This window comes from Centropristis striata, chromosome 13, assembly GCF_030273125.1.
Source record: "Centropristis striata isolate RG_2023a ecotype Rhode Island chromosome 13, C.striata_1.0, whole genome shotgun sequence".
NCBI classification, from domain to species: domain Eukaryota; kingdom Metazoa; phylum Chordata; class Actinopteri; order Perciformes; family Serranidae; genus Centropristis; species Centropristis striata.
The window spans coordinates 1,317,246-1,342,681 of NC_081529.1; the positions used below are offsets into that span (position 1 = coordinate 1,317,246).

Below are 25,436 nucleotides of genomic sequence, written 5' to 3' on the forward strand. Positions count from 1 at the left end.
AAAAAAAGGAAACAAAATGACCAAAAAAGACACAAAATGACAGAGAACAGAAACAAAATTACCAAAAAAAGACAAAATGACTAAAAAAAAGATACAAAATGACTAAGAAAAGACACAAAATGACTAAAAAAGAGAAACAAAATGACCAAAAAAGACACAAATTGACCACAAAATGACCAAAAAAGACACAAATTGAAAACAAAATGATCAAAAGACACAAAATTACCAAAAAAAGACACAAAATTTCCAAAAAAGACACAAAATGACCAAAAAAATCCCAGAAATGACCAAAAAAAGACAAAATGACTAAAAAAAAGACACAAAATGACTAAGAAAAGACACAAAATGACCAAAAAAGGAAACAAAATGACCAAAAAAGACACAAATTGACCACAAAATGATCCAAAAAGACACAAAATTACCAAAAAAAGACACAAAATTTCCAAAAAAGACATTAAATGACCAAAAAGACTAAAACACATGAACACTTTAACACAGTGGAGACAGAGCTGACTTCCAAAATGATTTGGCGACCCCCAGAAATCATCTCGCGACCCCAATTGGGGTCCCGACCCCAAGGTTGAGAATAGCTGTGCTAGACTGTCAGTGAAGTCAAGAGCAAGTTCATATTTTACATTCAATCCGGCGAAATAAACAGACACGACGACTGTATAGCAACATTTAATTATATGTGTTTAATTATGGCTTTTAGACAGTGAGACCCACAGTGTAATTCTCCAGAAACACACTGAAAAACTTTTTTTTGACAATGTTAACTAGATTTCACTGGGAATGTTTGAGCCAGGTTGGCAGTTACATAATTATTGTACAGTAACAAAAATAAACAGTACAGTATTTTTGCATATTTAGATTTTGTGTAGAGGATTGATGTTTTTTTTGTTGCTTCGTCATTAACAGAACATTGAAGCAGATGAGGTTTCAGGTATCAGACGGGAAAAAATGGATGCATTTTTAGTAAAAAAAAACAACCTCTTGTACTACAACTAAGATATTCTATTGAAATTATAAGTCGACCATGACTCTCCAATACTTTATGTCACTTCCAAACACAGTCTTTTGAATACTACCTGGAAGTCTGCCTGGATTAAACAAAAGCTGGCCTTAAAGTTAAGATACTAAACAAAACAGAGGTGTGATGACTAATAGAAACAAGAATAGCAGAAGAAAGAGGTAGAAAGTCATAAGGTTCTGTGTTTATGATTGCAGAAATAGCATCTTTCTCTTTTTAAGAAGAGTCTGTGATATACAGTAAATGGATAATGATTTGGGTTATTATCAAGAAAACCATGGAAAATGGCTAGATATTGAAGAAAACAATGGTCTACACTGCAACAAAAGAAAAGTTGGGTGAACTCAAAATTTCAAGGCAATAAACTTCTATAAAATTTTAAGTTGGACAATTAAACTAAATATTTTAAGTTTTGTTTTTGAGTTTGCTCAACTCTGAATTCAGATTTTTGTCAACTCAACTGTAAGTTGCACTAACTTATAATTTTACATTGTAATAACTTTTAATCCTTACTTCTGCTAACTTCTGCAATTTGACGATTGTAACGCCGCTATGAAATGTCAGCTAATGTTGCGACCACAATTTTGCGTTAGCATTGATACGCTAATGGCTACTCTTGTAGTTGTAACAAGCAGCGCCGCTAGCGTCAGTTAGCCGCTAGCATCAGTTAGCCACTAGCATCAGTTAGCCGCCAGCATCAGTTAGCCGCTAGCTTTCGCTAATGACCGAATTTCACCGCTTTCCAGCATTTCCCAACAAAGAAATAAGAGTTATCAGAACTATTGTCCCTTGTTGTGAACCCCAACTTAAAGATATAAGTAACAACAACTCACCAACTTGTTTTTGAGCAGACAACTGGCTTCCTTTGTTGTGCTAACTTACATTATTGCCCTAAATGTCAATAATTTATATTTCCAAGTTTTACCAACTTAAATCACTGTTTTAGGCCAAAAAATACAAGTTGGCTTTTTTTGCAGTGTGATATTTTTTCCATGACTGTATCTAGGTAACAGCAGCCGTGTCTTCATGTCTGTGTGGTGAATGTCTGAGCTACAGTGTACTTGAGGATATTAAGTTCAACAGCCATTAGGTCACGTCACTCTGAGATCGCTCTCACACAAATTGATGTTTTTTTCAAAGCTGAGAGTTTTTCCTTTTAGACTAGAATGTTTTCTATTATCAACAACTCCTACCAGTTAGTATTATCTTTGTTGTCATCCTTCATTGTCATCCATACACACATCCATTTTGCTGTAAATTGTTAAAACTTTTTATGTTTTTACTTGTTTATTTGCTAAAACCTTTCCTATACTTCTAGTTTATACAGCTTTTTACTATTTATTGTCATTTTGCTGTCCACTTTGCTGCTGTAACTCTGGAAAAAATATCCCCATTGTGGGACTAATAAAGGAAATTTGGTAACGCTTTATATTAAGGTCCTTGTAATAACCATTAATGAACAAGTAATAAGGCCCTTGTAAGTCCTTACAAGATGCTTATTAACATTATTGTGTGTTTCTAAGCTTATATAAGTGTTAATAATGGCATTACAAACACCCATGACCCACCCATTATGTCTTTGCCATGCCTTTATTAATCTTATTTTGTTTGCTTATTGATATTAAAATATACTTTATTGCTCATCTATTATAAGTTAACTATAAGTTAACTATGCTTTTTGCAACTACCGGATCTAAAGCGAGAACAATGCCTTATTCCTTGTTAATTAATGGTTATTAAGGACCTTATTATAAAGCGTTACCGGAAATCTTAATGGTAAAAATGTAAGTTCTGTGTTTTATGCTGTTGCTAGTTTAAGGTTTATTACCAGTGACTATTTTATAACGTGTTAATATGTCAGCAATGCTACCGACATGTGACCTTCATCAAAATAACTTTAAAAAAAAAAAGTTTTTAGTAAAATCCAATATTAGTTTTAAGTGCTTTTTTCCTTCAATATCCGACCCAGACGGAGTCTTATTAAATCTTTATATATTCTCTTATTTTCTCATTCTGCTCACTGACATGCTTAATAAATCCCAGGTGGCATTCACTTGGTTAGTTCTAGTAAAAATGTTCAGTTATTATGTCAAACCAATGTTTGTTTGTTTCACAGGATGTTCTGTTTGCATTTTGCTTGACTATATTCAAGGAAAAGATAACAGGACAGAGTTTTCTATGATACATTCACACAGTGTCTCATGTTCATGTTCCTTTAGAAGTATTTTATAATATGTTCTTGAGGCTGATGAAACCCTAAAGCTTCTGAAAATACATGAAAATGTACTTCATATTATGATATTTGGATTTCCTGGGCTTTACGATTTGAGTCAACTTCTTTGATTTTCTTCATTTCCTGATGTTTCAGGTTGTATAGACGCTTCATTTCTGATCTATAAATCAACCAATCACAGGCTTCCACAAAAAAAAAAGAATAACAAATTGTGGAAAACAGTGAAAACAAAAAGATAACTCTTAACTCCTCCCCCAAAGAGCTATTGTCCAATCACAGCTCAGCACCCATTGACTAAACACAGGAGTCTTTCCAAAGGCAAAACATGTAAGAAATGGATTAAACAGTGTTTAACTGCTGTTTGTTGTCATAGTTAGCATGTCCGGCTAACTAGCTTACTAACCTACCAATGAGTAGTAATCATGTGTTACCATATAACAACTAACTGCATTAGTTTGTGGGGTTATTTGTTCTTGACTAGCACATCTACTGCCCTGAACTGATATCTGGACATTTTCAATGGTTTTCTTGACAATCATTTTAGTTATTATCAAGAAAACCATAGAAAATGTCTAGAAATCAGCTCTTAAATGAAACTCTTATGAGCTATTTTTGTTGTTATCATTATATTTGTCCAAACAAACGTACCTTTAGTTGTACCAGGCATTAAAATGAACAAGAAAATGAAGAAAACAAGGGTGGTGTAATCATTTTTACTATGACTGTATGTGCTTCGTGAGCACAGAGAGCGTGGAGGGTGGGGCTGAGAAAATAAACAATTATTGGGGTTATTTGTTGTCTTTTCACTGTTATTTCACTGCCTTCTTATAACTGTCATGGTCACAGTTAACTTTGATCCTTCCTTTTAAATCTAAATCGTCCAGGTCACAGTTTAACTCTGCAGGATGATGTTTAAAACTGTGGATATCTGAAACTCTTCTCTCTGTCCTGTCACCTTCATGTTTCATTCTTCTATGCAGTAGGAATCCAAACGCTCTTCCACTGGACGGCGTTTCTCCACATCTCCTCCAGGAGAGAGGGATCAGACAGAGTCCAGTCCTTCCCTCCGTCCTCCTTTTGGCAGGACAGGCGCAGGGTTTTCAGAGGGCTGGTGCAGGTGAACTGGAGGTACTGACATCCCTACAGCAGAGAGAATGTAATAATAAGTTATGGGTAATAACTATACTGCCTGTTTCTTTGTTGTTGTCATGGCTACGGTTCAATAAAGGGACAGTTCACCCCCAAAAATCAAAAATATATACAGTACTGGTCAAAAGTTTTAGAACACACCAACTTTTCCAGAATTTAATTGAAAATGATGCAGTTTAATGTCTCAGTGTACTCTGAAATTAATGCACATTTGCAACATTGAAAATTCTTTATTGAGCATGATAGTGTTTTGAAAGTAAAAAAAGATTCAAAATCACATTTTATGTTGGACTAAAGGACTAAAAAAAAGACACAAAATGACCAAAAAAAAGACACAAAATGACAAAAAAAAGACACAAAATGACTTACAAAGACATGAAAAGAATTCAAAAATGGACAAAATAGCCCAAGACTCCATAGAGTTAAGTTGTTAACCCATTTCTTGTTCCCTGAAAAAGGCCTACTTGTATAATTCTGAAATGTACATTATTTTCCAGTTTTGGTTAAGCTTACCTTTTTTTATTTACCTCTGGCAGTTCACCACTTACCTTTGGACCCTTTCAAGCTGTTCATTTGACTTGAACTGCTTGGATTTCAATAAAAACTGGAAAAATTGGGCTGTTCTAAAACTGTTGACCGGTAGTGTATATATTTTTTAACTTGTTTCAAATACTATCTGTCCATTAAATGGTCCTTAATCAGAAGCTATCAGTGTCATTCATGTGTGAGACATTAAACTATTTACTGTTGTTACGTTAAGGTGCACCGTTAAGGTTTAGAAAACAAAAAATATTTGGTTAATTGAGTTTTAAAAGACCATTGTTTGGATTAAATACCTTAATTTTACTCATGTCGGGACAATAACATACATGAAAATGACAATTTGAACTTTAAGTCGGACAATTGTATTCATTACATTATTGTTCCTTATAGCAGTAGTTCTCAACCTTTTTGAGTCGCGACCCCCAATTTAACATGCATGTTGTCCGTGACCCCCGCTCACTGAACACAATCTCACACGCACAGTTCAGATCATCCTAAAAAGACACAAAATGACCACAAAAAAGGAAACAAAATGACGAAAAAACACACAAAATGACAAAAAAGGAAACACAAATTGGACAAAAAAGACCCAAAATGACCAAAAAAAGACCCAAAATGACAAAAAAAGAAACACGAATTGGCCAAAAAAAGAAACACGAATTTGACAAAAAAAGAAACACGAATTGGACAAAAAAAGACACAAAATGACCAAAAAAAGAAACAAAATAACCCAAAAAAAGAAAAACAATTACCAAAAAAAGACAAAAAATGACCAAAAAGGAAACAAAATGACCAAAAAAGACACAAATTGGCCACAAAATGACCAAAAAAACCCATTAAGTGACCAAAAAGACTAAAACACATTAACACATGAACACTTTAACACAGTGGAGACAGAGCTGACTTCCAAAATGATTTGGAGACCCCCAGAAATCATCTCGCGACCCCGATTGGGGTCCCGACCCCAAGGTTGAGAATAGCTGCCTTATACGACAACACTTGCTACACGTGCTAATAGCCCCGCTACTAGCGCCGCTAATAGCCCCGCCTCCTCTACGGAGAAATTAATGGCTGGTTTCCAGACTAATCTCATTTGTGATAAGTCTGGTGTTAGCCAGGCTAGTTGGTGGGTGTAGTTCCAGTCAAAAAACAAACAAACAAAAAAAACAGCTACTCACAACAATCTGCGGATTACCTTGAATAACAAGGTCATGATTTCTGGAAAGACACCCTGCTGTTGAGCTTTCAAAAGTTTTTTTTTAGCTTTGGCCAAAACAAACACAAACTTCCTGGTATGTAGTTTGAACACTGGTCAATGTGATTGTGTGTAGTTCTCACCTCAGCGCTGCCCCAGTACCAGATGGCCTTGATGACGCTGTGATTGGCCAGAGCCGCCGTCAGCTGATCTCTATTCCCTGTGATGACATTTACCAATCCTGCTGGCAGGTCTGAAGACTGGAGCACCTGAGGAGGAGGAAGACCATCAGTTTACAGATACAAATACAGTCGGCACAGGTGTTCTCAGTGGCAGCCGGTGATGTCATCAGTTAGAGACGCATCATCAAGACACGCCCTGCGGCGCTGGGATTGGTCAGCGTGTTGCCTTACTTCCTGCTTCACACAGTGTCATGTGGTGCATTGGGTCTTGTTACTTGTTATTTGAATAATTTTAAGAAGGCCGATAGCTCAGATAGAAAATGTGTTTCGCAAATGTCTTTGTACAAGATGTTTTGATTTGTTTTCCTTTGTGATGTTAATTGTCTGTAAATGTGCATAAAGGCAATAAAAAAATAAAAATAAAAAAAACCTAAATTTGGTGCCTCTCGCACATTCTAATGCCACTTTTCCATCTTTATTGTGGCATATTTTAATGAATTATTATAAAGAAGAATAAGGGTTCTTCTATGTTTTATTCAAGGCATCTTATTTTGACAGTCTTATTGTAAATTCTGCGGTGGACTCTGCTAACACATCCATGTGCTCTTATTTTGAAAGCTACATGTGTTTGCTTTTATTTTGAAGGCATTCTTACTGTAAAACTTAGTAAATGAATGCAGCGGAAACCCTGCAACCCCTTCATATACTTTCTTAATGTTAACGTTACTGAATGTTCCCAGATCAGGCGTTTAAGGCCTTTTCTCCTTAATTGTGGAATACTTTCTTCTTTTAGATCATCTAATTCAACCTCCATCTTATTAAAAACATCTTAAGTTATACTCACTGAAATTCCCTCCCCTTTTAACCCATGCTTTGTTGTCTTTTTGTTGTTGTTGATGCTATTGTGTGTTTGTCTCCAGCCGGCTGAGATTTTGTGCTGAATGCTTTTATTTTGAAGTATTTTCTAACTTTTGTTTTGACCACCTTCAGCATCACATTCAGCATCTTACCTGAATGAATGCCAAGGCAGGTAGGGGATACTTCTGGCTGGGGACCATGATGACAGCGTTGCCGTTGGCGATGGCTGCCCCAAGAAGCGTTACCATGGAGATGAGGGGACTGTTGTCAGGGAGGACGACACCCACGACTCCCAGGGCTTCAGGGATGGAGAGAGCAGAGCCAGACTGAGGAAAAGGCTGAAGGAGAGGGACACAACAAGAAGAACAAGACAATCATCTCATTTGATCAGTATTGGAAAATATATATAAACTGTTTATAGTATAAAACCAGGCGGCAATCTCCGTGTCTGAGCATGGAGGCCAACCAGGAAGTGCCTTAAACCTGCAATCCACCTAAAATTCCAGCAGGGGGCGCTAAGTTTGGCTGCAGAAAAAATCTGCCCATTCACTTCAGTGCAAAATTTGAAAACTTCTCACTTGATTTATTACCTCAGAAATTTTTTTCAGGACAACATTATGGTCTCAATCACTAGTAAAAAATGATCTTCAAGACAATTTGATGTCAATAGTTCTAATAATGGCCCCATTTAGAAGAAAATAGAAGATAAAGAATCGTATGATTTGGGGCGGGGCTACCTTTGATTGACAGGTGACTAACAAGGCGAGCCGTCACCAGGAGAGAAGCAGAACAATGCGTATCCACGGCAACGTGTCAATAAAGTTATATATAACGTTATATAGATAGAAAAGAGGACGTTTAGCGGTTTGGTCTCATAACTTTGACCCTTTCACTGTATTTTCACTTAATGACAGTTTATTTGAACGTTTTGTTCATTAAATGTCTTGTTCAGTGTTTGGTTGGACTAACAGACACTCCAAGGAGTCGCTGCTCAGTTTTCTGAGGTCAGAAAGATACATTTTGTTTTTGTTTTTTTGCTAGCCAAAACTAACATCCCAGTTAATGCTCCAGCTAATGCTAACATGAATTAGCAGCAGCTTCTCTCAGTCAGGTTGAGGTCTATGTATAAAAGCCTCACCAGGGTTCCTCCTTGAACCTTGTCACAGTAAGCTGCCCAATCACTGAGCCTGCTGATGCTAAGCTCCACCTCCTTGTCAGCCTCGTCCAATGAGAGTCCGGTCTGAGCATTGATTGACGCAGCCAAGTCCCGCCTCTTCGCCTCCAGGCCTTTGGCCAGAGAGTAGAGCGACTGAGCGCGTGCAGACGGACTCTTCTTCATCCAGCTAGAGGAAAAGATGACATATAAAGACATAAAATGATTCTGGAGAAGCAAACACTGACATGTGATCTTCTGAGTCTCTTTTTTTTATTTGTGTTCAGATCTATTAAACTGGGAATGATGCTTACAAACTAAAATGTCGAGTGTCCTGCAGGAACAAAGTTAACATGTACCGTAGTTTTAATGGCTTGCATGAACTGATAAGACAAGCTGTGTTTATTGGATTTCAGTGTAATCAAACTAAACTGTTGACACTCATGTACTTTGTTGATTTACTGACTCAGCAAATGTGTTAACTTGAACTTTGACTGGTGACAAACACAAACAGCCCACTGGATGGTGAAATACTTTGCTGCCTTTGTATAAATAAAACGTGTCCTTGGGAGTCTGAAGGCGTGAATAAATATTTTTCATTAAAAAGGACCAAATTTAATCAGTAAAAGTTTTATTTTGGGCATATATGGACAGGTTTAAAGCTCAGTTTAGCCTTAAAAGTCTCAGTTTTTGCACCGCACTTTCTTTATTTTGTTTTATTTATTGTGTCTTGTTTTCATGTCTTGTTCTAATTATTGTACAGTGTCCTTGAGTATTTAGAAAGGTGCTTATAAATGAAATGTATTATTATTATTATGATTATTATTAAAAGTAGGTTTCACATTGAATAATCCTCTCTGTTTATTTAGTGTGGTCAGGAAACACTGTTGACTTGTTGCTTTGGATTATTAATCATTATTAGGAAAGTAAGTTGCTTAATAAAATGAAAAATGAATTGTGTAACTTTCTTTTTAAACAGCAAAGGAGTCATCTACTTTTGACTTAATTTGTTAGACATCCTGCATCACTTAGTATTATGAAAGACATTATTATTTATTTATTAATATTTATTGATTTTTATTATCATTTATCTGTTCAAGATATTTTAGATATACACGTTTTCCTTTTTTAAAGAAGGAAATAGTTAATATACAAATAATGTAGTCATCATTTTAAATAAAAAAAGAGAATATATTTAGTCACTTTCACTTTTTGGACAATTCCGTCTAGACTAATATTGTCTCGCAACATTGTTTTACTTTAACTATTTTCAGTTTTGTCATCTGTATGGTCTTACTCGTTGTGTCAGTTTTTGTTGAGAAAAGCAATAAACAAAGTTGGGAAAAAAGAAAAAAGGTTACAAGATCTGATTGCAATGAATGCATTATTTGTATATTACCTTGGAATATCCAAGGAGACAAAAAATACCAGTGTGTGTTAACTGTATGTATATGAGCTTGTTGTTCCCCATTGGATGTGGAATTGTGTTTTTTATGTTTAGGACCCAACAAATCCATATTAATGTTCGTTGCCTGGACTTGTGTTTGATTGTGTCTCTTTCTGTGGCCCTGCTCTCACCCCGGCTGGACTTTGGCAGCAGCTTCCACGGCGTTACGGACGTCTTTGCGGCCTCCGTCTGGACAATAGGCCAACACACCGCCGCCCCCTGGTGGCTGCACCGCCACACTGCAGCCAGACACTGATTTACAGGGTTTACCTCCAACAAACTGCAGGTAGGGCTTCGGAGCACTGGGGAGGGAGGAAGAGAGGGAAACATGGGACATATATAGAAGAAGAAGAAGAAGAAGAAGGAGAAGAAGGAGAAGAAGGAGATTAATGCAATATATTAATGGATGGATTTATTATGGCGCCATGAATGGAAAACAGAAGCTGCCAAAATCAAAAATTAATACATTCACAAAAATGTAAGAACATTTTTTTTTCTTCAATGTATTTATTTAATTTTAAATGTTTTAATGTATAATTTATTTACTTAAAAAACTTAATTTTTTTTTTTTTTTTTACACATTTTTAATACATTTTTTAAATTCATCACCTCTTTTTTTTATTATGAAAATATTTGTAAATGCATCTATTCATTCATGCATTATTTTCCTTTTGCATCCCCCCTATAAACTTCCCCATGTATCTATTTATTTATTTATGTTTTCATTGATTTATTATTTATTTAAAAAATATTTTTAAATGTATCTATTCATTTATGTATTCTTTTTTCCCAGTTATTCCCCCGAACATATATTTTTGTTTTCTTTTTTGGTGCATATCCATTTCATTATATACATAGCTATGATGCCTTGTCATACCTTATAAACATTACCTAGAATGACATAGAGCATTATAACCCACCTGGAAGAGTCCGAGTCATCAGGAATGATTGCTGCAGCAGCTGCTGTTGTTCCAAACAGTGAGTAGTCCATGGAGACAGGGGAGGAGCGAGGTAGAGGAGGAGATGAGGAAGAGGACGGGCGGAGAAACTGGTACAGACCCTGGCAGAGAGCAGAGAGGAGGTCATATACAGCAGTGGTTCTCAACCTTGGGGTCGGGACCTCAATTGGGGTCGCGAGATGATTTCTGGGGGTCGCCAAATCATTTTGGAAGTCAGCTCTGTCTCCACTGTGTTAAAGTGTTCATGTGTTAATGTGTTTTAGTCTTTTTGGTCATTTAATGTCCTTTTGTGTCTTTTTTTTATCATTATGTGGTCAATTTTTGTCTTTTTTGGTAATTTTGCTTCCTTTTTTGGTAATTTTGTGTCTTTTTTTGGTAATTTTGTGTCTTTTTTTGGTAATTTTGTGTCTTCTTTTTGATCATTTTGTACCTTTTTGGTCATTTTGTGCCTTTCTTGGTCATTCAGTGTCTTTTTTTGTCATTTCTTGTCTTTTTTTGATCATTTTGTGTCTTTTTTGGTAATTTTGTGTCTTTTTTTGGTAATTTTGTGTCTTTTTTTGGTAATTTTGTGTCTTCTTTTTGATCATTTTGTACCTTTTTGGTCATTTTGTGCCTTTCTTGGTCATTCAGTGTCTTTTTTTGTCATTTCTTGTCTTTTTTTGATCATTTTGTGTCTTTTTTGGTAATTTTGTGTCTTTTTTTATCATTATGTGGTCAATTTGTGTCTTTTGGTCATTTTGTGCCTTTTTTTGGTAATTTAGTGTCTTTTTTGATCATTTTGTGTATTTTTCTGGTCATTTTGTGTCTTTTTTGGTCATTTAGTGTCTTTTTTTTAATCATTTTATGTCTTTTTTGCACCATTTTGTGTCTTTTCTGACAAATCCCTGAGTTTGTATGATCTGAACTGTGTGTGTGAGATTCTGTTCACTTCTGTTCTGTACATTTACTCATGTACTGTACTTAAGTACAATTTTAAGGTGATTGTACTTTACTTGAGTATTTCCACATTTGTAACTTTATCCTTCTACTCCACTACATTTTGAGTAAATATGATCAATTTAAAGTCATGAGATGTTTTTTAAATTAAACCTCATAACAGTATATTAAGTAGTTAAATGAGCCCCATCTGTACAAAATTAAAATGCTGCTTTCATAAATACATCAATACAAATAATTTAATAATATATTTAGAATAAATAAAACAATGTGAGTGGGTCCATTCTGCATAAAGAGTACTTTTACTTTTGGTACTTTGGTACATTTTGATGCTGATACTTTTGTACTTTTGCTTCAGTAAGTTCTGAATGCAGGACTTTTACTGTAGTGGAGTAATTTCACAGTATGGTATTAGTACTTTTATTTAACCCATAAGAACCCAGACATATTTATCCTTAAAGGAACATTATGGGGGATATACCACAGACCAAGTGGTAGAACACATTTCTGATGTTTAAAAAAAAAAAAAAAATCTACCCCTAAATGTCAAAGATCTGTGATGTGACATATACGATTCATTGGGCGTTTATGATATTTCTTATTTTAAAATAAATGAACTAGACACACATTTTCTGCTAACAGAAACGTTTGCCTTTTTCTGACATATAAATCACAGCGATATTTTTGTTACTTTTGTTGTTTTTTAAATAATTTTGTGTCTTTTTTGGTCATTTTGTGTTTTTTTGGTCATTTTGTGTCTTTTTTGGTCTTTTTGTGTCTTTTTTTGGTCTTTTTGTGTCTTTTTTTTTATCATTTTGTGGTCCTTTTGTGTCTTTTTTGGTCATTTTGTTTCTTTTTTTGGTGATTTTGTGTCTTTTTTTTAAATCATTTTGTGTCTTTTTTGGTGATTTTGTTTCCTTTTTTTGGTCATTTTGTTTCTTTTTTGGGTGATCTGAACTGTGCTTTTTCTGACATATACATCACAGCTCAGGAAATATGGTCAAAACAGGTTAAATGCAGTACAGGACATTAACGGATTAGAATTGTTATTGGGTTTAAACTGAGCCTTGCAACAAAAAAATAAGCTTTTTGAAAATAGTTACTTTCTCACATTCTGTTTCCAGTCACAGCCATATTTTGGAGAAGTCACTTCTTGTCACAGTCAAACAGTCTTGATTTGGGATTTAATGAGTTAATGTGAAGCATAAAGCTGAATATGGGAGATTCTGGAAGATTTAAAGTTTTTGTTACACCCGTGTCACCATTGGTTCTTATGGGTTAAGTAAGAGATCTGAATACTTATTCACCACTGATACATCTTTACTACAGGACTCTAACCCACCTCCTGTCCTCCGTCGGTGCAGGTGCCGCTGTCTTTGTGCCCGGAGACGGGCAGACAGGGGTCGGACACAGAGTGGGAGTTCACCCACACTGATCCCACCGACAGGCTGAGGAGAGAGGAGAAACACATATCAACAGGGAGAAAACAGTCTTTTTTTACAGCAGACATTTTGACTTGCCAGAGCATGAAAACTTCATGTGTTTTTTTATGCACACTGTTCATTGCACCTTATTTGTTTCATAGCACCAACATTTTTATACTGCATATTCATATTTATTCTGCACTGGAATTCTACTCCTTAATACATACTCCTTCTTTAGACACTTTATTTTTATTTTTACATGACATTTTATTGTATTTTTATATTCTATTGCTTGAAGTATGCCTAGGTTGTTCTTTTTATTTAATTGTGTTGTTATTGTGTCTGTGTGTAATGCTGCTGCTACACTGTAATTTCGCAGTTTGGGATAAATAAAGTCTGTCTATCTCTCCATCTCTTTATCTATCTATCTATAAAAGCACAGGTGTAATAAAAACATGAACAGCTCCATCATTATAATAATAGTGTCAGTGAGGGAGCATGCACAATATCTCAGCACTGGAACTGGCTCCACCCAAATGGATTAATATCGTTTCATTTCACCTGTTTTTCCTGCTTTCACAAGTCGAAATGTCTGCTGTGAAAAGGCTCAATGGAAGTCTCAGAGAGGACTCAGAAAGGAGATATACTGTAGAAAAAATATTAACTACAATAACGGTAAAAGAAAAAGAAAGAGAAATTCGGAAAGTCAAAGAAACATACAAGAAATGCAAGAAAGTAGAGGATGAAAAACAAATGGAGGAAGAGAAAGATGAGGAAGTGTGTAAAGGTGTGAACCTCTTAGCCGTCTCCAGAGCCAGAGTCAGGTCTTCTGTCCAGATGGAGGCCGCCTGGCCATGAGGACTGTGGTTCCCTGTGGAGACCAGACACCGTTACTATGGTAACCAAGTGGAAATTAAATTACAGGAGAACATCGTGTTCAAAAGACAAAAACTCTGAACAAAATTCTGCTCAATATTAATTTAATCGCTTTATAAAATACAGTAAATTATCTGGTTTTGAGCTGCTACTGATAGGAACACATGTTATGATGAGACTGTTAATGTGGAGTAAATCAAATAAAAAGTAGGAAATACTCCAATCACTATATCACTTTAACATTTATTTTAAACTCAACTGTAAATGACCTTTAGCATGGTTCCTACTGGTGTTTTTGTGTTATATAGCTTGTTTTTCATGTTTGTACATTTTCTAGGTGTTTTACAATGTTGTGATGCTTTTATTTTGAAAAGGTGCCATCCAGTGTGAAACGGGTGCTTTAATTTTGAAAGGTAGTGACAGGAAATAACAGGTGGAACGGTTAAATGAAAAAACGAACGGTAAATAATAACGAGTGCGTAGTAATTCATATAAAGTTGATATAAAGTATCTAAAGGCTTCTATAGTGGCTGACTGACAGGACACAAGGTTTGTTAAAGTTTATTTTCTTCTGTCATATATATTAGTGGCTATATTTGTTGTCTTAACTATAGTAAAAGTGCTTGTTAGCTCTAGTGCTAATGCTAATGTTTGTTATTGTTTTCCACCTCGTAGCTCTTACGGTGGATTCACAAGGTGACCAAGGAATTTATTAACTTGTTAATTGTTAATTTATTAATTTTATGCAAAAAGCAATAGGTGTTTTTGACTAAAGGTACCTCGGGTAACTTATACGTAAATCGCCTTCAAAATAAAAGCACTGCGGTTGTATTGATTTCTAATTTCTGGGTAACCTCACGGGGGCCGGACCAGGACAGCCAACGGGCCGGATGTGGCCCGCGGGCCGCCCATTGCCCAGGTCTGATCTAGATGGACAGAGGCCTACCGAGGGTCACTGCTTCCGTGTTGCTTCTGAAGGTCATGAGGGGCAGCAGCGGACCAGGACTGGGGCTGACCACGAACGGAGAAGAGGGGGCCGCCCCACAGAGCACCGTGGGGGGGTACTGAGCCCCTGAAGGGGGGACAGCACAGGACTGAACCAACTGGGGAGCAGAAAGAGAAAAGAATATGTTCGTTACTTTCACTACCAACCAGGAAGTGCCTTAGGCCTGCAATCCACCGAAAATTCCAGCAGGGGGCGCTAAGTTTGGCTGCAAAAAAAATCGGCCCATTCATTTCAGTGCAAAATTTGAAAACTTCTGACTTGATTTATTACCTCAGAAATTTTTTTCAGGACAACACTATGGTCTCAATCACTAGTAAACAATCCTCTTTAAGACAATTTGATGTCAATAGTTCTAATAATGGCCCCATTTAGAAGAAAATAGAAGATAAAGAATCATATGATTTGGGGCGGGGCTACCTTTGATTGACAGGTCACTGACAAGGCGAGCCGTCATCAGGAGAGAAGCTGAACAATGCGTATCCACGGAAACGTGTCAATAAAGTTATATATAACGTTATATAGATAGAAAAGAGGACGTTTAGCGGTTTGGTCTCATAACTTTGACCCTTTCACTGTATTTTCACTTAATGACAGTTTATTTGAACGCTTTCTTCAGTAAAATGTCTTGTTCAGTGTTTGGTTGGACTAACAGACACTCCAAGGAGTCGCTGCTCAGTTTTCTGAGGTAAGAAAGATACATTTTGGTGACCAATGGGTGACGTCACAGTGACTACGTCCATTATTTATATACAGTCTATGAGCCCAGCTTGTGTTTCTGACTCACCGTGGCCCCCTGCTGCTCAGCTTCCTGTACTGCAGCCTCCACCAGGACTCTGTCCCCGTCGCCGCGTAGCGCCACACTCTTCATCCCCGCCATCCGCAGCCGGAGACGATCCACAACACCGTCCAACACACTCTCCTGCACACACAGCACCCAGTGGACCTGAGGACGGAGAGAGGAGGAAGACTGTTAAAGAGGTGTGATGGTGCGTAGAATAGCGTTAGGCACACACGTCCTCCTATAGGGCAGCTATTCTCAACCTTTTTGAGTCGCGACCCCCAATTTAACATGCATGTTGTCCGCGACCCCCGCTTACTGAACACAATCTCACACACACAGTTCAGATCACCCAAAAAAGAAACAAAATGACCAAAAAAAGAAACAAAATGACCAAAAAATACATAAATTGACCACAAAATGATCAAAAAAGACACAAAATGACCAAATAAAGACACAAAATGACAAAAAAAGAAACAAAATGACCAAAAAAAGACACAAAATTACCAAAAAAACACACAAAATGACTAAAATAATACACAAAATGACAAAAAAAAGAAATAAAATGACCAATAAAGTCACAAATTGACCACAAAATGATAAAAAAAAGACACAAAAAAAGACATTAAATGACCGAAAAGACTAAAACACATTAACACATGAACACTTTAACACAGTGGAGACAGAGCTGACTTACAAAATGATTTGGCGACCCCCAGAAATCATCTAGCGACCCCAATTGGGGTCCCGACCCCAAGGTTGACAATAGCTGCTATAGGGGACACTTACTAACTACTTACTATTTTTTTTGACACGCTTAATTTTAGGTCTTCATTAAATGTAAGCTTTAATCATTATAATTAGAAGAAATTAAAGACATGAAATGTTTCATTCTGTGTGTAATAGATCTACATAATGTGTTATTTCCACTTCTTGAATAGAATTGTTGACATAAATAAACTTTCTATGATATTGTAATGTATTGAGATGCATCTGTACCTCTCTTTTCTTTTTGAAGGCGGCCTCAATCACTCCGTCCACTGCGCTGTCGATATCAGCTGACTCGAAGATGATGAAGGGACAAATGGCGCCGATGAACGGGGAGACGGAGACGGGAACGCCCATCCCTGCTGTGGCCTTACACAGCGTCACGCCGTCCTGGAAGAGAGAGGAACGGTGATGTTATGAGAAAGGAAATACTGGATTTTTTTTTTTTTTTTTTTAGAATATTTTATTTTTCAGTTTTCAATTCAACAAGATATACAGATATACATAAAAACACAAACACACAACTCCAAACCCCTTCCCCAACCCACCCACAAACTGAAAAGTGAGAGGAGAGAAAAAAATAAATAAATAGATAAATAAAATAAAATAATGAAAATATTAATATAAAATTAATTAAAATAAATAAATAAATAAAATGAAATAATGAAAATATTAATGATATAAAATTAATTAAAATAAATAAATAAAATAAATAAATAGATAAATAAAATGAAATAATGAAAATATTAATGATATAAAATTAATTTAAATAAATAAATAAATAAATAAAATAAATAAATAGATAAATAAAATTAAATAATGAAAATATTAATATAAAATTAATTAAAATAAATAAATAAATAAAATGAAATAATGAAAATATTAATGATATAAAATTAATTAAAATAAATAAATAAAATAAATAAATAGATAAATAAAATGAAATAATGAAAATATTAATGATATAAAATTAATTTAAATAAATAAATAAATAAATAAAATAAATAAATAGATAAATAAAATTAAATAATGAAAATATTAATGATATAAAATTACTTTAAATAAATAAAATAAATAAATAGATAAATAAAATTAAAAAATGAAAATATTAATGATATAAAATTAATTAAAATAAATAAATAAATAGATAAATAAAATTAAATAATGAAAATATTAATGATATAAATTAATTAAAACAAATAAATAAAATTAAATAATGAAAGTATTAATGATATAAAATTAATTAAAATAAATAAATAAAATAAATAAATAAAAAATAAAAAAGAAGGTCGAGAGGCAAGGAAGACAAGAGTAAGCACTGACAACAAAGAGAATGCAAAAACTACAACCCGTCCACCATAGAAGCTCCATAGATGCTAAATAGGGCTGCCACATCTCTGTAAAAGTGTTATAATCATTCCTGAGTATATATGTAATTTTTTCAAGTGGAACACAGTTATTTATGAAATTCTGGAAATTTTAACGCACATTTTCTCACACGTACCTGCTTGGTGCCGCTGTAGGTGACGTAGGTGACGCTGGGGTTCTGGGCCACTTTGGCGCCCAGGGACATGTCACTTCCTGTTAAAACATTAAGAGCCCCAGCAGGAAGTCCTGCTCCCGTGAACAGCTGGGCCAATAGGAGCGCCAGCGGGGCGCTGCTCTGCCCGGCGACAGCAATGACGGAGTTGCCTGGAAGGCAAAATAAATAGATAATAAATATTTTTGCACAAAATAAATAGATAATTAACAATCTTTCTTTGACTTTACAATGTAAAGTGTCTGTAACGCCAAACTCTTAGCTGAAGTACTTGAAGTACAATGCATCTATTTACTGTCAACATGTTGTGTTGTCACATTAAACTGCAGTTCACTGTTTAAAGTTTCATGTTCCTCTAAACCAGTAGTTCTCAACCTTTTTGAGTCGCGACCCCTAATTTAACATGCATGTTGTCAGTGACCCCCGCTCACTGAACACAATCTCACACGCACAGTTCAGATCACCCAAAAAAGAAAAAATGACCTAAAAAAGGAAACAAAATGACCAAAAAGACACAAATTGACCAAAAAAAGACACAAAATGACTAAAAAAAGACACAAAATGACCAAAAAAGAAACAAAATTACCAAAAAAGTCACAAATTGACCACTAAATGATAAAAAAAAGACACAAAATTACCAAAAAACGCACAAATTGACCACAAAATGATCAAAAAAAGACACAAAATTACCAAAAAAAGACACAAATTGACAACAAAATGATAAAAAAAGACACAAAATTACCAAAAAACACACCAATTGACCACAAAATGACAAAAAAAAACACACAAAATGACCAAAACACACACAAAATAACCCCAAAAAAGACATTAAATGACCAAAAAGACTAAAACACATTAACACATGAACACTTTAACACAGTGGAGACAGAGCTGACTTCCAAAATGATTTGGCGACCCCCAGAAATCATCTCGCGACCCCAATTGGGGTCCCGACCCCCAGGTTGAGAATAGCTGCTCTAAACAGAAACCTTCAGTCCCATTGTGTGGTTAGCTGTTAGCTCTCCAGATGTGCTACTTAGCGCTGGCATTATCATTTGATGGGGGATATTGGTTTATCTAAATGTGGTACCTCTTAAATAAAAATGTAACGCATATCTTTGAACTCTGGTCGGACATAACAAGATGCTGCCATCATCTTAGACTCCAAGAAACTGGTTTTATTTTGCCATTTTCAGGATTTCCAGGTATTAGAAAACAATCGGTAGCTTAATTGATAATGAAACAAATCATTAGTTGCAGTGAAATTGTTACGGTTCTTCGTTATATTGTACGCTGTGATTAGTTGTGGTTGTTCTTTAGTTATTGTGTAACAGTTAAACTGACCCTGGTTTTTGTTGTTATTTTATTTTGTTAAACTTTAGCCTGAAGGGTCCTTTTGTTTGTAAATATATCTTACCGCTATTTTATTTCTTATTAAAAACACATCAGTTAAAACCATTACATCTGGTTTATGTTACCTCCTTTTACCCCTTTAAGAGCTGGTGGACGTAACAGAAATATTTGATCCTAACACAAGGGAAGTGTTTTCATGTGTATCTAAATCAGCTGTTCTCAACCTTGGGGTCGGGACCCCAATTGGGGTCGCGAGATGATTTCTGGGGGTCGCCAAATCATTTTGGAAGTCAGCTCTGTCTCCACTGTGTTAAAGTGTTTTAGTCTTTTTGGTCACTTAATGTCTTTTTTGGTCATTTTGTGTCTTTTTTTTGGCCATTTTGTGTCTTTTTAGGTCATTTTGTGTCTTTTTTTAATCATTTTGTGGTCAATTTGTGTCTTTTTTGGTCATTTTGTGTCTTTTTTTGGTCATTTTGTGTCTTTTTTTGGTCATTTTGTGTATTTTCTGGTCATTTTGTGTCTTTTTTTGGTCATTTTGTGTATTTTCTGGTCATTTTGTGTCTTTTTTTAATCATTTTGTGGTCAATTTGTGTCTTTTTTGGTCATTTTGTGTCTTTTTTTGGTCATTTTGTGTCTTTTTTTGGTCATTTTGTGTATTTTCTGGTCATTTTGTGTCTTTTTTGATCATTTTGTGGGGTCAATTTGTGTCTTTTTTGGTCATTTTGTTTCCTTTTTTTGGTCATTTTCTTTCTTTTTTGGGTGATCTGAACTGCTCTAACTACTACTGCTCTAAATAACGCTGTGTGTTATTACCCATGGCCAGAGCCGGCAGGACTTTGTGCATCAGTGAATAGAGAGAGCAGTCATCAGAGACAACGACCGCCACCACACCTGGAAACAGGAAGAACAAACAGGAAATGATTAAAAGCTCCACTGGAAATGAATATTAACAGTAAATGCTTGTTTGTAAGTCTGACCCAGTGGCGTCCAGCTGGAGAGGAGAGCGTCTCTGAGCTGAGCCCAGCTGCTGTAGTACTGCAGCAGCCTGAGGAGGGAGGAGGAGGAGCAGGAGGAGGAGCAGGAGGAGGAGCACAGCTCACACAGCTCCGACACACACTGACCATGCTGCCCCAGGACGCTCACCAACCTGTTAGAGGAGGACACACATTCATCTCTATACTGGACACTGTTATGACTGAGGTCATAATTAGGGCCTCGGGGCAATCGCACCGAGCACTGGTCCCATACAGCAATAGCTGTAGGGACCAGTGCTCGGGGCTATTACTTTTCTTGACAGAATACGAATTTTTCACAACGTAAGTCGCAAACAACTGCCCAAAATTTTGCATTGAAATGAATGGGACGGCCGACAAAAAATGAGCTAAAAAGAACAATAATTGGAGATTTTTAAACGTCTACTTCTCCGGCATAATTTCACCTAGAGACGCCATTTAAACTTTAAACAGTAGATACAAGTCTTGTGTATTCGTGTATTAATTTGCGTTTCGATAGGTCATATAGTTTTTTATCAATCCCTGTTCAATGACCATGATCATTTTTGGAGAAATTCTGAGATTATAATGGGTGTGTATTGCACGGAATGTTCGTGTCACAGTGTGTGACATCATCGCCAGAGTGTAGAGGGAGAGAAAAAACTGTCAAAAAATAAATTTGAAAACTGCGCTCCAGGCCGCAAATTCCACTCTACAGAAATAATTTATACATAGAAACGTAGGAAAATGTGTCTTCTCCCTCACAATCCTCTGGTAAAGCTGTCAGAGTTATAGTTTGGGCGTAGGACGCACAGATGATCCACCAACACCACCAACAGCCTCATTGGCTCCCATATTAAAAACGCAGGGAGATTTGGGAAAAAAGGAAGATGAACTGTTTTTTTTAGATCGCTCTAACAAAGCTATTTTTAAATTTTTCTTTAAAAAAATCACATGTAGACGTTCAGGAAGAACTCGGGACGCTCAAAGTGAAGTCGGATCAATATATATATATTTATATAATGAATGAAAACCAGGTAATTTCAAAGGGTTCACATACTTTTTCTTGCAACTTTATGTACAGCCCTTTGAGGCATGCTTTGTGAAATTCAGCTATAATAAACTGAATTTTTGGCCATGTCGCCCAGCCATACTAAGATGTGTCAGAGTGAGTTATTTGTACCTGAGCAGCACCTTGGCCCTCTGGTAGCAGCTCAGGCTGCTCCAGGCCTTGAAGCCGTTAACAGCAGAGGAGGAACACTGGGAAACATCTTCCTCCACAGCACACACCATGCTGCACACATCACCTCCTGCAGACCAGAGCAGGAAAACACACTCATCTTCTGTTCTTCAGAGAATCTGCATGTCTCTTTATAACATACCTCCAGGCAGCTCTTACCTTTAGAGTCAGACAGGGAGCGAGTCTGTCGGCCGGCTGGACGGACGAACTTTCCATCGACGAACAGACCCAGAGAACGGGAATGGTGATCCAGCCAAGCCTGCAGGAGGAGAGAGAGGAGAAGTAGAGGTGAAGTAATCATTATCCAGGGTTACAATGAAATTTGATTAAAATTAGATTTTTCAGTTTAAGGTAACAAGTGTTTTGTAACAATGTGAATTACTCAGTTAACGTAATGTATATAATGTAATGTATATGCATGTAGATGGTACAGGAGAGGCAAAAATAAGCCTCGGGGCTTCAGCCCGTTCCTTTTTCGGTTGCTGTCTGATGGATTCTTTTGTAAAAACATGATTTTATTGTGTTGTCTTTGTTTTTTGTTTTGTTGTTTTTTTGTAACCGAAATAAAGCATTCATTCATTCATTTTAATGAGGTCCCTATGTAGAGTTATTATGACACATTACATTTTGTCCAAAAACTGGTCCTCCTGGAGCAACGCCATTATGTCGATATAAAACAGGCATTAATGTGACCAGCCCATTACTGAGAGGGGTCCTTCCAGAACCAGGAAGGACAGAAGAATCTCTGGAGCAGGTGGACTGCACACAAGATCACTTCTGTCTCAAATATTTTCATAATATTACTATTATTATTATCATTATTATTATTATATTACTATTTCCGTGCAGTGTTGGAACTGGTCGTCATAAGGTAGTCCTTTGGTACAACGCAGTTTAAGCATTGATCTGAATATTTTTATCAATTTACATTGATTGATCATTGAAAATAATGTAAATTGATAAAAATATTCATAACTAATATGCCTTGGGCTTATCTATCTTATCTGTCCAACATTCTCTGAATCAAATAATGACATTCTTTATTTTGTTGCACCGGTGGACACATTTTAGGACTACCACACCAAAAAGTGAATAATATGCTAAATATATGAAGAATTAGAAATGGACACATTCAGTTTTGAATTATTCACATATAAGGGAATATAATTGTATGTCATTTGACAAAAAATTTTGAATTATTCTTTTTTTCACTTTGAATTTGAGTTCACGTCAACCACCCAGATGTCCTGGTAAGCAAGAAGAATTTCAACAGCTTCATCGTCACATTACTGTTATCGGAAAATTACAAAAAATAATCGAGATATTGAACCTGAATATGAACTTAATATGTCCCCTTGAAGTTACAGAGGTAGAGACCAGGCAACCACCCCTTCAAAATAAATTCCACCTAAATATAAGCTACTACGAAGAACAATAACGATGAAAACTTCCTGCCAAAATGCCTCTAAATGAGGCAGTTCTGATCCTGTACATGAGAGATCCCCAGACCTGTGCTCAGCTTTTATTGGTCAGGAATCACCTCCACCTCTGCTGGACCACGGCTGATAAAAAGACAGTGTGTCAACTATTTACAGACAGAAGACCAAAGTACAGAGCTGCTCTTCACTATGAACCACCAAGCTCATCCTCGGTTAGGAAACAGACCAAACCAAAGCTCCTCTGATATGACATTATATTATTGCACAGCTACATTTCCCTCTGGTGACCTTTATTCAGTCTCTTGTTACAGCATTAACACAGACTGCAGAGGAGAGGTCAACTTGGATATGTTCATCAAACTACCAGACGATATGGCAACACATTTGGTGAACTGTACTGGGACCAAGGTTATAATAGTTTTGGATTTTTCATTAGTTTTAGTTTTAATTTCGTTGTGAATTTTTGTTTTCAAATTCAGTTAGTTTTAGTCAGTTTTTAGAGTGAGTTTGCTAGTTTTAGTTTAGTTTTTAGTTTTTGAAAATGCTTAGTTTTAGTTTAGTTTTTATTAGTTTTAGTGTTAGTTTTAGTTTTTTTGTAATGGGTATGTGCCTTCATTTCCTTTGGTTTATCCATCTTAGCACCAATAAGGTTATTAACTCTTACAGTTCTGGGTGTTTTGAATTTTGGTTCTAGTGTAAACATCCCAGTCTCAGTAAACATATTCACCATGTGTTGCATGTTGAAATAGAAACACTGAATTATGTATAAAAAAAGTTGACAAAGACGAAAACTAAGGACATTTTCACTATATTTTAGTTAGTTTTGTAACCTCACAATACAGTTTCAGGACCTGTTGTTCAGTTAGTTACTTGTTTTTATTTTTATTTCAGTTAACAAAAATGTTTTTTCAATTTTAGTTTTTGTTATTTTGTTAGTTTTCGTTGACTATAATAACCTTGACTGGGATATGAGAACATTTTCTAATCGCTAAAAACAAACAGCACCAATATTGAACACCTGCTTACATGAGAGAGTGAAGTCACAAGTCAGATCAGATTTTTAATCCTCTTTAAGAGGAAACATTCAAACATCTGGCCCTTGTCACCCTTGACATTTCATACCTAACTAACTCTAACTGTACAGAAAGTCACATGTTTGTCTTGTGAGTTCCAGCCAGCTAACAGTTAATGAACTTCACATGCACCAAATGGGCGCAAACAGTGCACCAGTGTGCAGTAAAACATGTTAATATTTGCCACAATATCGTTTTAAGCCAATCACAGCCGTTCAGTCTGGGTTAATAACTTTACCTGTGCAGTGGCAGCGCTGGAGGGAGCTGCTGGTCCGGACTCCATGCTCTGAAAAATGTCCTGCACTGTCTTGTTGGTGCTTCCGGCCATAATAGTTACAATCAGCGAGGAAGCGAGTCTCCTTATTGTAGCGTTTTCCTGAGTGGAAAGTTGAACTCTGAGCGGGTAATATGGCACTTTAAAGAAGCTGAAGAGGAAAAGGTGAACAGGAAGGCGACTCCACGTCAAATGCAACGTGCTAGCTTCCCTCCCACTCAGAAAAACCCACGAGACTTGCTGCACAAGTGAACCTGCAGAGCTCGCGGACCTTCCTTGAACTCCGCGGAGCAAGAGGAATCCCTCCTGTTTACTTCCGGTGTTGTGACCGGAAGTAGGAAACAACGTAATGTTTACGTTTTTTGAAATCGTCACCCTGTTAAAAATAATCACCTAACTCTTCTGTTACTTCTGTTTTTAGGGAAATTTCAGATACATAAGTAGAAATGTTCTGACTCCAAACCCAGTTTTGTTCACTTTCTACAGCAGGGGTGTCAAACTCTGGCCCGCGGGCCAAATTTGGCCCGCAGTGTAATTTTATTTGGCCCGCCAGGCAATACCAAATTATTATATAATTATTGTACTATAAAAGCTGACCCGCGCATTTAATATATATATATATATATATATATATATATATGGCCTATGTCAAGTGTGTGACTTAAGCGGACTTGTTATGCCTAAGTCAAAATAAAATGTGACTTAGGCAATTTTTTGAACATGCCTTTGTGACTTCATATATATATATATATATCATCTTCATATATATATATATATATATATATGATTTATATTTAAATCAGAAGGATGCAAATAGAAAAGAGGCATACAATTTTTATTTAATAAATTAATGACATTGATGTGTTTTTTATTTTAAATTTGATTTGCATGTCTGCACTATTTAGTTATATATTGTATGTTTATAAGCGTTGCTGGTTCCATATTTAATGTTAAAGCAAAACATGTTTGGTATATATTAAAAGGTTTA

At 35.9% G+C, this 25,436-nt stretch overlaps 1 protein-coding gene across 1 annotated transcript; it reads right to left on the bottom strand.

Moving 5' to 3' along the window:
- Positions 1–3,150: 3,150 nt before the first annotated feature.
- On the bottom strand, positions 3,151–24,707 carry aldh16a1 (aldehyde dehydrogenase 16 family, member A1). Its single transcript, XM_059348591.1, has 17 exons — positions 24,413–24,707; positions 21,822–21,921; positions 21,606–21,732; positions 20,408–20,577; positions 20,244–20,321; positions 18,042–18,229; positions 16,769–16,927; positions 15,776–15,934; positions 14,932–15,088; positions 13,905–13,980; positions 13,028–13,133; positions 10,711–10,850; positions 9,922–10,092; positions 8,329–8,533; positions 7,343–7,528; positions 6,294–6,419; positions 3,151–4,403 (listed from the first exon to the last, which is right to left on the bottom strand). The coding sequence occupies exons 1-17, from the start codon at positions 24,500–24,502 to the stop codon at positions 4,236–4,238; spliced, it is 2,406 nt and encodes an 801-aa protein (XP_059204574.1). The 5' UTR covers positions 24,503–24,707; the 3' UTR covers positions 3,151–4,235.
- Positions 24,708–25,436: the final 729 nt, after the last annotated feature.

What these genes read in the sequence shown, in the direction of transcription:
- aldh16a1 (XM_059348591.1), bottom strand. Translation starts at nt 24,502, where the DNA reads ATGGCCGGAAGCACCAACAAGACAGTGCAGGACATTTTTCAGAGCATG. An exon ending in CTCCAGCTGGACGCCACTGG is followed by an intron (nt 20,322 to 20,407) that starts GTCAGACTTACA and finishes TCCTGTTTCCAG; the next exon opens with GTGTGGTGGCGGTCGTTGTC. An exon ending in CTGCCTTGGCATTCATTCAG is followed by an intron (nt 6,420 to 7,342) that starts GTAAGATGCTGA and finishes CCTCCTCCTCAG; the next exon opens with GTGCTCCAGTCTTCAGACCT.